The 12,410-nt window shown below is 50.9% G+C and overlaps 6 protein-coding genes across 6 annotated transcripts; 3 read left to right on the forward strand and 3 right to left on the reverse strand.

Moving 5' to 3' along the window:
- Positions 1–945: 945 nt before the first annotated feature.
- PC9H_007107 (uncharacterized protein) lies at positions 946–2,147 on the reverse strand (the record flags this gene model as incomplete). The annotated part of the gene is made up of 6 exons (XM_036776642.1): positions 946–1,124; positions 1,191–1,392; positions 1,444–1,880; positions 1,924–1,950; positions 2,006–2,083; positions 2,138–2,147. 6 exons carry the CDS (start codon positions 2,145–2,147, stop codon positions 946–948), a joined length of 933 nt encoding a protein of 310 aa, XP_036630262.1.
- Positions 2,148–2,673: 526 nt separating this feature from the next.
- On the reverse strand, positions 2,674–3,550 carry PC9H_007108 (uncharacterized protein; the record flags this gene model as incomplete). Its single annotated transcript, XM_036776643.1, has 4 exons — positions 2,674–2,867; positions 2,924–3,003; positions 3,058–3,068; positions 3,128–3,550. The coding sequence occupies 4 exons, from the start codon at positions 3,548–3,550 to the stop codon at positions 2,674–2,676; spliced, it is 708 nt and encodes a 235-aa protein (XP_036630263.1).
- An 871-nt stretch (positions 3,551–4,421) lies between these two features.
- Positions 4,422–6,737, forward strand: PC9H_007109 (uncharacterized protein; the record flags this gene model as incomplete). The annotated part of the gene is made up of 7 exons (XM_036776644.1): positions 4,422–5,111; positions 5,159–5,512; positions 5,694–5,766; positions 5,826–5,867; positions 5,941–6,006; positions 6,061–6,543; positions 6,607–6,737. 7 exons carry the CDS (start codon positions 4,422–4,424, stop codon positions 6,735–6,737), a joined length of 1,839 nt encoding a protein of 612 aa, XP_036630264.1.
- Positions 6,738–6,953: 216 nt separating this feature from the next.
- Positions 6,954–8,550, forward strand: PC9H_007110 (uncharacterized protein; the record flags this gene model as incomplete). Its single annotated transcript, XM_036776645.1, has 2 exons — positions 6,954–7,009; positions 7,068–8,550. The coding sequence occupies 2 exons, from the start codon at positions 6,954–6,956 to the stop codon at positions 8,548–8,550; spliced, it is 1,539 nt and encodes a 512-aa protein (XP_036630265.1).
- A 283-nt stretch (positions 8,551–8,833) lies between these two features.
- PC9H_007111 (uncharacterized protein) lies at positions 8,834–10,329 on the forward strand (the record flags this gene model as incomplete). The annotated part of the gene is made up of 6 exons (XM_036776646.1): positions 8,834–8,874; positions 8,920–9,042; positions 9,097–9,184; positions 9,236–9,381; positions 9,435–10,080; positions 10,147–10,329. 6 exons carry the CDS (start codon positions 8,834–8,836, stop codon positions 10,327–10,329), a joined length of 1,227 nt encoding a protein of 408 aa, XP_036630266.1.
- A 655-nt stretch (positions 10,330–10,984) lies between these two features.
- Positions 10,985–11,912, reverse strand: PC9H_007112 (uncharacterized protein; the record flags this gene model as incomplete). The annotated part of the gene is made up of 2 exons (XM_036776647.1): positions 10,985–11,377; positions 11,436–11,912. 2 exons carry the CDS (start codon positions 11,910–11,912, stop codon positions 10,985–10,987), a joined length of 870 nt encoding a protein of 289 aa, XP_036630267.1.
- Between the last annotated feature and the right edge of the window lie 498 nt (positions 11,913–12,410).

Genomic DNA, 12,410 nt, shown 5'->3' on the forward strand with positions numbered 1-12,410 from the left:
AGTACATTTCCACTACCGCCCCCTTCGGACACCGTTCTTTTCTTTGCAACCCCATTTATTCATATTTCCGAACCTTGCTATCTTCGCTATCATCCCCCCCCCCACTTATCTACCGCTTTCTTGCCTTGCTTCATCACCCAACCCTGTAGCACACATACATCGGACTTGCCACACACCACGGACTACCAGTATTGTACCGCATCGTATAACCCTTGCATTAGATCCCCCATATGACTTGCTGACCATAGCAATCGGACCAAAGGACTTGTATAATACCTTACAGCGACATTATTACTTTATTATAATGTATTTATACGTCTACATTTTACTTGCATATCCATCAATCACATCTTGATTTGAGGTGTCTTTGCGACATCGGAGGATGCATGTCGGAGCTGCACGACTGCACGAGCTACCTAGCTGCGTTTGCCCGAGAACGCGTTGCATTAAGCATCATCATCTTTACGTCGCGAAAACAAGTCGAGGTTGATGTGGTAGCAAGCATAGCTATGAAGAGTTGTTCCGGTTTAGCATCTTTAGCAGTAGTCAAGATCCACGAACGAAGCACCGGCAATCGCTAACAAAACAGAAAGGAAGGCGAGTCTAGCGTCTCCCGTACATCGTTAATAAGCCGGGAGGAGATAGGCTGTGTCGACGGCCTGGCCGCCATGGTGTTGGTCAATCCCACCCGCCATGCCCGCCGACGTTTGAGCTCTTGATGAGTCGATAACAACCGTCCCCGCCTCCAGCCCCATTGAGGTAGAAAGACGTTTGCTTTGGCTCGGGAATGATTATTTTCAAGCCAGTCAGTGTTTAGGGGGTCCAGGGTTCAAACGGTTCAGTACGGATGAGGAAGGCCAACCAGTTCCCTTACTATTAGCAAAGAACACGATGCAATAGGAAATCATCGTACATACGTATACATTATCATAGCAGCCAACATAGCTAAGTTGAACCCTTCCCATTCACCATCTTCAGCAGTGCTAGAAGTACATCAAGGTCCACGAAGAAAGAAATACAGATGAGCGCCAACAGGGCAAATATAATGATGAGTAGGGCATCAACGTTTGATTTGTTATGCGTGTTCTGACCCGGCGGAACTCCGAGTAATCTCTGAGCCTCCACTAGAATGGCACACGAGCATGGCATGGGTGATCATGATGCAAGGCATAGGCTATTGACGAACTAACCATCGTGAGTTGGGCCATTCTTCACTGAGTTTTGCCCCCGGTGTCCGCCAATGTTTGAGTTCTTGATCGGCCCGTTGTAAGTGTCCCCATTGATGTTGATGACGTGCTTTCCCTTGACTGGCATGGGGACTAGCAGCCCAGAGGACGAGTCCCTTCGCATAAAAAATGGGGGATTTTCACCAAAGGGTGTCTCCGAGTTATCCTACATTTGTAAACAAGTGAGTGTTTCTGACGTTCATTATATCGAACGTACTCCAGGCGTTGCGGGCGTTAAGGCCCCAATGACTCCGTCGCCAAGCACAGTGTTAGAGGAGCTGGACGATGCACGTTTGTATAACGGTCGAAGCCTCTCCTTTTTGAATCTGGGCTCCTTCTGCCTTGCAGGCAGAGCGCGGATGTTGTCGTAGTAGCCTTCCGCCATCATCTGATCATACAATTCCATGGCTGCTCTTCGACGACGTTGGAGCAAAGTTTCCGTAGCGAAATGAGGATCTCGGTTGGGAGGGTATCCTCTCCCATCGTGCTCTTCACGGTCTTGGAAAGCAGTTTCAAGCGCTTCTTTTGGCGCGCCAGGAATCTCGCCGCTCGTCCAAGCCATTCCTTCCATTGTCGGAGGCTTATATTCCTGCTCACTTTGCTGGTAGCTACTTCGCTGCATTTGACTGGGTGTTGAGATATCTAAGAGGAATACTGTTATGTGACAACGTTAGGAAGGCCAGAGATACTTTCTCACCAGCGTCCGTCACTCGTTTCTCAGCAACTGCGCGGGATGTAAGCAGGAGCCCTGAAGACTCATAACGAGGGCGTCTGCGCACCCTTCGACCATGAGCTGGGTGTGCGCTCCAACGAACCGTAGTGCATTGGCGAGACGCCGGAGGATGTAAGACTAAGTACTGTCGAAGAGTGGTGAGATGCAAGCAAGTCCTAGAGTCAACTGCCGTACTTACCTTCAGACATGTCAGTCACACATGCACACCATGTAAATGACGACAGCGGTGAATACAGAAAGTGCTGATGAGCAGCAATTTACTTATGAAACTGGTTAGCGAAGTCGTGACGAAGAGGACCCGTATCAGCCAGCGCCAGAATTCTGTCGCTGGAAGTACACACAGAGCCTTAGACGGAGGTATCTCCTATCATCAACATTCATTCCTTCAAGAGGCCGAGGGCGTTAAAGTTGACCAATTGTGTGCGTTGTGATTTCTCATGAAGGCGTCTCTCTTGACATAGAAGCCAGCCTAGATCGAATGGCAGAGCGTCGACATATGGTGAGAGATCCCGTGCTGCGAAGCGGCTGCCCTGTGGCTCTCGTAGCGAAAGTGATTCCGCACAGTCGGCGACAGCCAGCAGTTCAATCGCCAATCAGGGTTCTGAGAAATTCACGTCGAGTCTGTGTGGTCGGCGTCTGGTGCTTCAGCAGGCTGTACTTCGTCCGAACAACTCGGATAGCACAGAGATGCTCTAGAAGATTGCAAAACGATTATTATACAGTGATCTCCGAGTCGCGGCCCTGCACTACCACGCCTGCTTCCTCCAACTTGGCGCGCAGTAATCCCTTTGAGTGAAGATCCCGAACGTCGTCAGAACCGCCAATAGTTTGACCACGGACGATAACATTGGGAAATGTTCCTCGGCCGGTGAGACGACTGAGCAGCGCTTTTATTTGCACATCGTCATCTGGACGTGACAAGTGTTAGAGTTGAGGTTCCTGGACAGTATTTGAGTGAGCGTACCTCGTAGGTCAACTTCTACGATTGTTGGTGGTGGGGATAAATCGTACTTTTTGAGAAGTGCTTTTGCCTTCTTGGAGTATCTGATTGGCTTCACGTTTGAGGGCATGATGATCGACCATAGCAGAAAGACTCACGGGCAATATGTCTTGTGGACAGTCATTCTGCTCAATATAATCGTGTTGACAGACCGAATTCGGCACGTACCTTGCTGAACACGACCACTGGCGCTTCAGTGTCGAATTGCTTCATGACTTCGCTCCAAACGACGCCCTTCTCGCCCTGGGTGTATGTATCCAGTTCCAATGGTTTTGATACATCAAATCCCGCATCGAATTGCTTCCCATCCTCCCGTGTAACGAAGTGTAGCAGACCGTAAATTTCGTCCACCTTCACAGCTGACTTTGGTTTTACGAGGGCGACTATGTTGGCGCGGGTCAGTCCTGAGGGTGCATACTTGGAGTAGAGCTCAGATGAGGTGTCTTTGAGAGCGCTAGGAAGTTCCCAACGCACGCCAAAGAAGAATAAGCCTGCGACCACCAGGATCGCGAAGAGCAGGACACGAGAGCGTCGGACAGAGGTTGTTGCAGCCATTGGCCCTGAAGATGAAAGCGGGCGCTGCTTCTCCATGCTGGGTATTTGTAGGGTACCGTAGCAATTTGAATTAGGATTTATGATGTGGATGCGTGTGGACTGCGATGCATGATTGATTGAACTCGAAACCAACAGCGCCAGCGAGCGTGGGGACGTGATCCAATCTTATCTTATCAGAAACGCGCAATTTAAATATGATCTGACCGCTTGCTTCTCGCTTCCACTTGGCTGTCGCTCATATTGAACCCGCGATGCAGTGACCTGTCGAAAAAAAGGAATTCGAAGCAAACGGAGGTACTTTGATTTATGGAGAACGTTATTCAATATCGTGGAGTGGGCCCAGGATTTGATGGGAGGCGGGAGGCAGCACCAACGACCGACCACCGACAGCTGCAAGTCGGCGCACGTCGCGTCGGGATTACATATGGAGAAGTGGTTGCTGCAGTGGTTATGTCCGGTCACGATTTGGCTTTAGAAGTCTCCGGCCACGCGGATGGCACAGCCAGAAAAATTCAAGGGAAGCCGGCAAAGCGGTGGTTCGTTTCCACCTCTTTTTTCTCTTCTCTTTTTCTTTTCGTACTTATCCCCCAACGCGTCTCGTACAACGCGAAGAAGTGACTGTTCCCGCTCTTTGACTCTCCCCTGAAGTCCTTCATTCGGTGAGTGCCTACCACGAGCTTGGTTTCCGTTCCTGTGCCCTGATGGGTTCCGTCGCGTGCAGATATCCGCTCGGGCTTCTGAACAACACCCTACTTGGTTCGCTGTCACCCGAAGCACTGCTTGCCTCGCCGACATCGCGTGGAATCGACTCCACCAACTAGCAGCCACGCATCACATTAATCACTGAGGGCAGAAGCATCTCCACACTTCGGCTTCAAGGCCCTTAATTCACTACATTAGACTCCACATGCCTTTATCATCCTCTACACCCTCTCGGATGACCCTGCTCACGAGTAGGATGCCCATGGCAGCGACTTCAGACGAGTATCTTCCACTGCACTCGCCCCCTTCCCCTTCCCCTTCGTTCTCGTCGGCCGAGTCAAGCCCAGCGGCAAGCCCTCGTATACATGGATTCCGCCATAAGATCCCCTCTTTACAGGAGATAAGGGCACGAAGTTCGGGTACTCTTCCTCTACCAGTTGCATGCAGACCTCGGAGATTCCAATCCACCTTTCTTGTGCTCATAGCGCTGATAGTGCTTTCGGCGTATATCATATTCCTATCTACCCCAACACTACGCGCCTTCAACACAGCACCGAGCGTGGATATTGCGCGAGTGGATGCTCAACACATCGTTCCCAATCATCGACAACAATCAGGGAAAGCTCGCCATGGTCATCACATCACGAAGAATTTACCACCACTGCCAATACCAGTCCTGACGCCAGCTCTCGAGCTAGCTGCGATAACATCCTTCCTTACATCCATCCACGACGCTCATATGAACATGCTCCCCCCGACCGTTGATCCGTCCAAGACGATTGATCCGCAACTTGTGCTGGATTTTGACATCACCCGGAATCCCCGAGCGAAAGAAGAACTACAATCTTTGCAAGAGAATGTTTGGTCAAGGAACCCCGTAGTCCTGTACGCCAAGGTACGTTATCCCTCTATTTCCTTTCACAGATACTGATGTCGTTCTAGCACTTCTCTCCCCTTTCACGAGCGATTAAAGCAACACTCGAAGCTCTTCACATGCATCCTCCGCCGACCTTCATAGATGTCGATACACGTGTGGATGCTTCCATCCTGGAGCCACTTCTCCGCCGACTCACCGACATGGACTTGCCTATCATATTGATCGGCGGGCAACTGGTCCGACCTATTGATGATGAGGACTCAGGCGACGATTCGTCATCGCCAGATAAACACCTCAAAGTCATACTGGATGCTGGACACTCGCATGCGTCAATGAAGAAAATTGACACGTCTGTTTTGGAGTATTTGCAAGAGTTGGAATCGAGTGGCGAGTTGGCCGAGCTCTTGGAGAATGCTGGGGTACACATTGGAAAAGGAAAGGGTCATAAGCGCAATGGACACTAACGTAATGAAGTACGCGATAATAATGTGATGCATCGGATCATCTTGTTTGTGGGAGGCAAATCGTTGCTCCCTGACCCCTGAGTCACTCCTGAGAGATCTTATCTAATCGCGTTCTCTTCAACATTGAAGGTTTCAGATTAACTTCGAGCACTATCCCCCACCGAAAGAGATGGCTCCAGCCGTTGAGTATGTTATATTTGACATGGACGGTGAGAGCTCTTTGGCAGTACTCACGTTCCATTTTTCTTGCTGACACGAGGCCCCATAGGTTTAATGATAGACTCGGAACGCGTATACACGGATGTGACCAGTACGTTCGCGCCTAGTATAGCTCTGCCGTGCACGGCGAAGTCTGGCTGCTTGAACGCGATCTATTCTCGCAGACGAAATCCTGAGTGACTATGGGAAGGAGATGACATGGGATATCAAAGCGGGCTGTATGGGAAAACGTATGCAGTTTGTGTTCTGGCATAAGCTACCTAAACAGACCACATACTATCCAGCGGAGCGCCAAGCTGCAGAGCATTTACTGTCTTTCTTTCCTGGTATCACCCTAACCATCGAAGACTACCTGCGACGGCGAGATGAGCTACAAGACCTGCGCTGGCCGAAAGTCCAGCTGCTTCCAGGAGTGCAAAAGCTCGTCAAACACCTACACGCACACAGCATTCCGATCGCGGTGGCGACTGGGTCCAGACGGAGAAACTTTACCTTGAAAACGCAACACCTCGGAGATGTCTTTGATTGTTTTGAAGGACGCATCTTGTGTGCCGATGATCACGTCAGCGATGGAGATATTACTCGGAAGATGAAAGGCAAGCCGGCTCCTGATGTATTTATATGGGCTGCGAGAACTCTCCTTGGAAGAAATGTCGGCGACCCGGACGCAGACTGTGTGCCACAGGAGTTGGACGAGCGAAGCAAGGGCTTGGTATTTGAGGATGCTCTACCTGGTATGCAGGCAGGTAAAAGAGCCGGAATGACCGGTAAGTTTTATGTTCCTTACATGATCTTGCACACGATGGTTGCTGAGTGTTGGTTGCTCACAGTTGTCTGGGTCCCTGATGCAAACCTACTCAATGTGGATTATGGGGGCGTGGAGAAGGCCGACATTGTCTTGAAATCACTGGAAGACTTCGTTCCTGAGCATTGGGGTTTGCCCCCGTATTCGGCAGACTAACAAGAGACGGGCTACGTTAGTCGTGTTTGGTTCCATCTAATGGAAAATCCAACCAAATAGACGGTGAATTAATAAGATACGGCAATGTGCCGCGAAAGGGTTTGTTTCCTCGGTATCTGGCATGATTCTAGCAGTTACCAGGTAGTCCGCGGATCCGCGGGATGCTGTTTCGCGCTGGGTAAGGACATATGATACTATATAGACAGCATCTCAGACATGGCACAATGCTTTTCTGATCAACCCCCCCTCGCAGAAGGCCTCAGTCAATCCATGTAATTTTTCCACCGCTAGTCACCACCAGTGATGACGCTGACTTGCTTGCGCGCTTAGGTCATCGCCTGTTTTCTTGAAATTCACAAATAACCATGTAGACATGAAGGCGCCGCCACCCTGGCTGAGCGCTGTATATCGTTCAACGACTTCGCCGACACAAGGGCAGCGTGATGATGCCGAAAGAGGCGCCGAGAAGGCGGGACGCAGTCTGACCTTGTTGGAAGCCGAACTACAAGCTGCCGAGAGCTACATCGTCCATGTCCGGGAGGCACGACGGAAGGTTCAAGAACATCTATCACAGCATAAAACTATTCTCGCCCCGATAAGGCGTATCCCCTCTGAAATACTGGCCGAAATATTCGTGGCCACAATCGACGACACCACATTGTGTGACCCCTTGGACTACGACGAGATGCCGTGGTTACTTGGGAGGGTATGCCACAGCTGGAGGATGGTAACAGAATCTACCCCGAAGCTGTGGAGCCGTATTCGCGTGGAGCTCAAGTTCGTATCCCCCCTTGCCACCCGCTCGCGTCGCTTGATTGATACGTTCATACAACGGGCGGCACAACATCCATTAAAGTTGGAGATCGATTTCAGCTACCACGACACGCACCCGATCATCAACCTCCTTACGGCTTGTTCTCCGCAGTGGGAAGATGTCAGCATGACGCTCATGAACGTTTCGACATGGACGGCCTTGTCCCCCATCCGCGACCGTATACCTATGCTACGACGTCTTTCTTTGAAGCTTGGATATATCTGGTGTCTACCCTCCTCTCCCTCCCTCTCTCCTTCTCCTGACCATTTTTCTGTGGCGCCTAATCTTCGATATCTTGATATAGACCCATTCTTTCCCTTACGGATCCCTTGGAACCAACTAGCACGGTTAATCACCCACAGTCCGTACCCTTGCAATACTTGGTGCATCTTCGCGCTCGCTGGCAACGTCGTGGAGGGTGACATCTCAATATCTATGAACCAACAACATCTCCTCCCCCCAGCAGTCGAGGCTCGCTTACCATTTATGCGGACGCTGACTCTGCGGACTAGTTGTGATGTTATTCAATATCTCACCATGCCGCTCATCCGAGAGATTTGGCTAGTCGACATCTCCCTACCGAATCACAGTGGCATATCCATTCCTTCATATTCGACGCTTCGGACATTGGTATTCATACGAGTCACAATGGAAAAGGGGGTGTACCACAGGCTACTACAGTCGGCAGTTTCCGTCGTTCAGTTGGTGACCGACGCGAACAGCACCATTCTAGATGCCCTCGATGAACAGCCTGGGAGGTTCATATCCTTGCCGCATCTCAAGCACCTCGTTTTGCATGGCCCACTGACCCGATCATCTCACTCTTCCTTACTGCGTCTCCTCCATTCCCGACTGAAATTAAGGCCTCAACCGCTTCAGATCGAATCCTTGTCATTCATCACCACCGGCCAGCCTACGTGCGAGCTTCAAGCTTCTTTCTCGGAGTACGCGGCGAAAGGAATGAAGATTTACTGTGATGGTGTGTGGCCTGGTATATGAAAGTACTTTCGTTATGTGGATAATTTAGGACTACTTGTCGAGAACCATATTGTGAAGCACCTCGCACTTACATGTGGCGTTAGTGCAGTGCAACGTTCTATAAATAGAACTCACCTCCAAACGCGTGAGAGGACAATGGAACATGCGCATGACGGTCACCACAGCTACTATGATTCAGAACAAGATTAAACTCACGGTATTGCCTCGTGCTCTAATAAGTATCCAGCTCCTCGCACTCCGCACACACTTTCCTCCTTGACCCGGATACTTGCTCTGGGTGACCATGGTCGCGGATCACTTACTTTGCAGGGCACTTCTGTTCCTGTCAGTCTCTGTCGCATTCTCGGGAGCGCTCCATCCTGCTGTCAGACAGGAGGACGCCTCAACTGCAGGGCGTATTGCTGCAGCGTGGTACGCAGGATGGCATGCGGAGGACTTTCCGCTGTCAGCAATTAGCTGGAGTAAGTATACTATCCTGACCTATGCCTTTGCGTGAGTTTCTTTGTGCCTCATACTCCGTTCAACTTACCATGCATCCTCCAATAGGACTACAACACCTGAGGCAGATACAATATCGCTCGAAGCCTCCGACGATGTTTTACTGTCGAAATTCGTGACTCAAGCTCACCAGAACGTAAGGGAACGTGGTTTCTTCCCTGATTCAGCAACCCTAACGGCGGCCTAGAATGTAAAAGCCTCGCTGTCCATTGGGGGTTGGACGGGATCCAGATTCTTCTCCTCAAACGTCGGTTCCGCCGCCAACCGAACCTCGTTTGTTCGGGCGGTCATAAACATCACACGGAAATACTCTCTAGATGGCATTGACTTCGAGTGAGCCGGTTTTATGCATCCCGCAACACTCAACGAGACCTTCACCACAATAGCTGGGAATATCCTCACCGCCAAGGAATTGGGTGCAATGAGATAAACGACAATGATACATCCAACTTCCTTTCATTCCTTCAGGAACTTCGTCAACATCCTCTTGGTGCCAACCTGACGCTATCAGCCGCCACCTCCATTATACCATACACTGACTCGAACGGGGACCCTGCTGATATCAAGCCGTTTAGCGAGGTCCTTGACTACATCGCCATCATGAACTACGATGTATGGGGATCTTGGTCGACCGGCGTGGGTCCTAACGCACCTCTGAACGACTCATGTGCCGATGCGGGGGATCAAGACGGTTCTGCGGTTGGCGCGGTACAAGCTTGGACGGCTGCTGGAATGCCGGCCAGTCAGATAGTCCTCGGCGTCCCCTCGTATGGGCACTCCTTCGCTGTTAGCCCGGGTAACGCCTTCGAGGGCGGGTCCAAGACAACACTCAAGTTGTTCCCGCAGTTCGATGCTACTGATCAGCCCCATGGTGATCGATGGGATGGGGATGCTGGGACGGACATCTGTGGAAACTCAGTTCCTACGGGCGGCGTGTTCACCTTCTGGGGTCTCGTGGACAACGACTTCCTCAATGCTGATGGAAGTGTGAAGAATGGGATTGCGTCGGTGTATGATGATTGTAGCCAGACAGTACGTGATCAGTCGATTCTGTCGTCTATCGACGGTTGTTGATGGATGGTCGTGTATTTTGAATAGCCATACGTATACAACTCCACGTCTGGAGTCATGGTCTCGTATGACGACTCGCGTTCCTTTGCAGCGAAGGGGGCGTTCATCAAGTCGAACGGGTTGGCGGGTTTTGCCATGTGGGAAGCTGGTGGCGACTCTAGCGATATTTTGATTGACTCTATCAGTGCGTTGCCTGCATTTCTGATGTGACAGTCTAACACCCTTTCCTGCGTAACTTAGGGTCAGCCATCGCCACAGGAAACACCTCAGAAGGCTCACTAGGGGTTCCACGTGGTACCCCTAGGCCTGCATCTAGTTCAAGTAACGCTCGCCGGCCTGAACTATTTGGCAGTGTCATGATATTACTGCCTATTCTTCTATATCTATCGGTTATCTGAGACCCTAGAGCAGATTGCCTTGTGCCCATCTTGTTATTTGAATTACATCGAATTCTCGATTTCCCTGCTCTCGGTTTGCCACCAGGTCCGAGTCGAGAGACCAGTGTCAAACATTTATCCACTGACTTTGCTTACAATTTGACGGTCTAAGAAAATTTGAGCTGTCAAAGCATTTGTCATTTCGAACCAGGTATCATAGATAGGTACTATCTGAAAGGGTATATCCTGCTCTATGTCGTGCTGTCGTGCTATCGAAGCGCAGCGAGGGTATGGCAGTAACCGGTACCACACGAGATACTGTCTAGTTGAGATGGGTACGAGTGACATGTGTGAGCGCATGGCATCAACGGCATGTACTGGCCCGTCTGGATATAGTGGTGCCTCTGCGCCAAATCACCGCCCGGCATGACGGACGGGAGGAGAGGAAGTTGTGAAGATGAAAACATCCCAACGGTTGATTAGGACGATTATATGCTGATGAGGCCGCGGAATATCCTTTCGGCTTCGCTCATCTCCTTCTTCACCTTCGGCTTCCTTGGGTCCGCCTGGACTGGTTGCTTCACTGCGACTTTGTGAGTTCCACCGACAATGGCGCCGGCGTCAGCCATGATGGCGTCGAGTTCTCCTGAATGATGCAGGGACTCGATAAGGGTGTCAAGCCCGAGCGACGATGAGGCAGGGCGTAAGACATGGCCGCCGATGACCAAGATGGGGAGTTCAGATGTTTCAGTGAGGCGCGCAAGGATCGGTGCCAAAATGCTGGCATCATCTCGAGTGTCGACATCGATGAATGTAGGGGCAGGGTTGAGCTCAAGTGAAGTGAGCTGGGCCTTAGCAGAACGAGATTGAGCAGAATAGTACTATTAGGCGCGGTATCGTCAGCCACAGGTGCTTATTAAATATCTGGAGTAAACGAACCTTAGAGTAGAGAACTACTGGGTGTCTTGTCCATACGTCGTCTTCTACCACTGTCATTTCCTCTGGGTGCCTGGCGACATCAAAGCCCAAGACCAACTGAGGGTCGATGGGAGTCGACGGGTTGACGAAGGGGGGGATCATGTTGGAGGGGAGGGCAGTGATGAAGGAGGTGATGGCTGCGAGTTCTTGGAAGGGAGTGAACTCGAATGCGGGCTTGGTGACCGCTGGCCTTGATACTCGCGTAGGCCTCCATCCGGGGCGCTGCGAGTAAGCCTTCGTCGTCGCTCCGAATAAGGGGCGAGAGGTGATGAGGGCGTACGAAGACAAAGTCAACAAGAAGACCAACAAGCCCGCAGCAAGTCGGACTCGAATTGGTCGAGATAAGGAATTTAGAGGTGAAGCTGAGCTGCCTTGCTTCTCTGTATACATGGGCAGGACAGTAGCCTTTGGCGAAGTGTTGAATAGCATTGGGAACATCGTATGTGTGTTTGGAGAGATGGCCTTTGTCGCCAGATGGCCATTGCTTAAATACTAAACCTCGGAGCCTTAGGAACGAGATACCCAGTATCAGCATCTTCCAGACAATATGATAGTAATGCATTATCACAAACCGGCGAAGCGAAACAAGAAGTGATCGGAGATCGAGCAAGATCGACGATCGTTGATACGCCTTCACGTGTTTCCCTCGTTGTTTCTACGGAATATGGATCTACCATACTCTTCAAGAGGCTGTCAAAATGGTCAATATTCCGTCCGAAGTCAAGAGAAAAGAGTGTCCTACTCGTCGAGAACCAGGTTTAGTAGAGTCAATATTTTCAGCTCCCCAAAAGCGTTGTCTCTGTGTGCCGAAAAGGATTGAGGTATCATGGTTTCCGATCGTCCTTCGGTCCGTTGCAAGGGGCGGCCAGCCCCTATTGCACTACAAGGCGCCCTCAGGCGCCCGTGCTTGTTCTGAGTGACGTCTTGTTTCCCTGG

Source organism: Pleurotus ostreatus (genome assembly GCF_014466165.1).
Source record: "Pleurotus ostreatus strain PC9 chromosome Unknown scaffold_5, whole genome shotgun sequence".
Taxonomy (NCBI): domain Eukaryota; kingdom Fungi; phylum Basidiomycota; class Agaricomycetes; order Agaricales; family Pleurotaceae; genus Pleurotus; species Pleurotus ostreatus.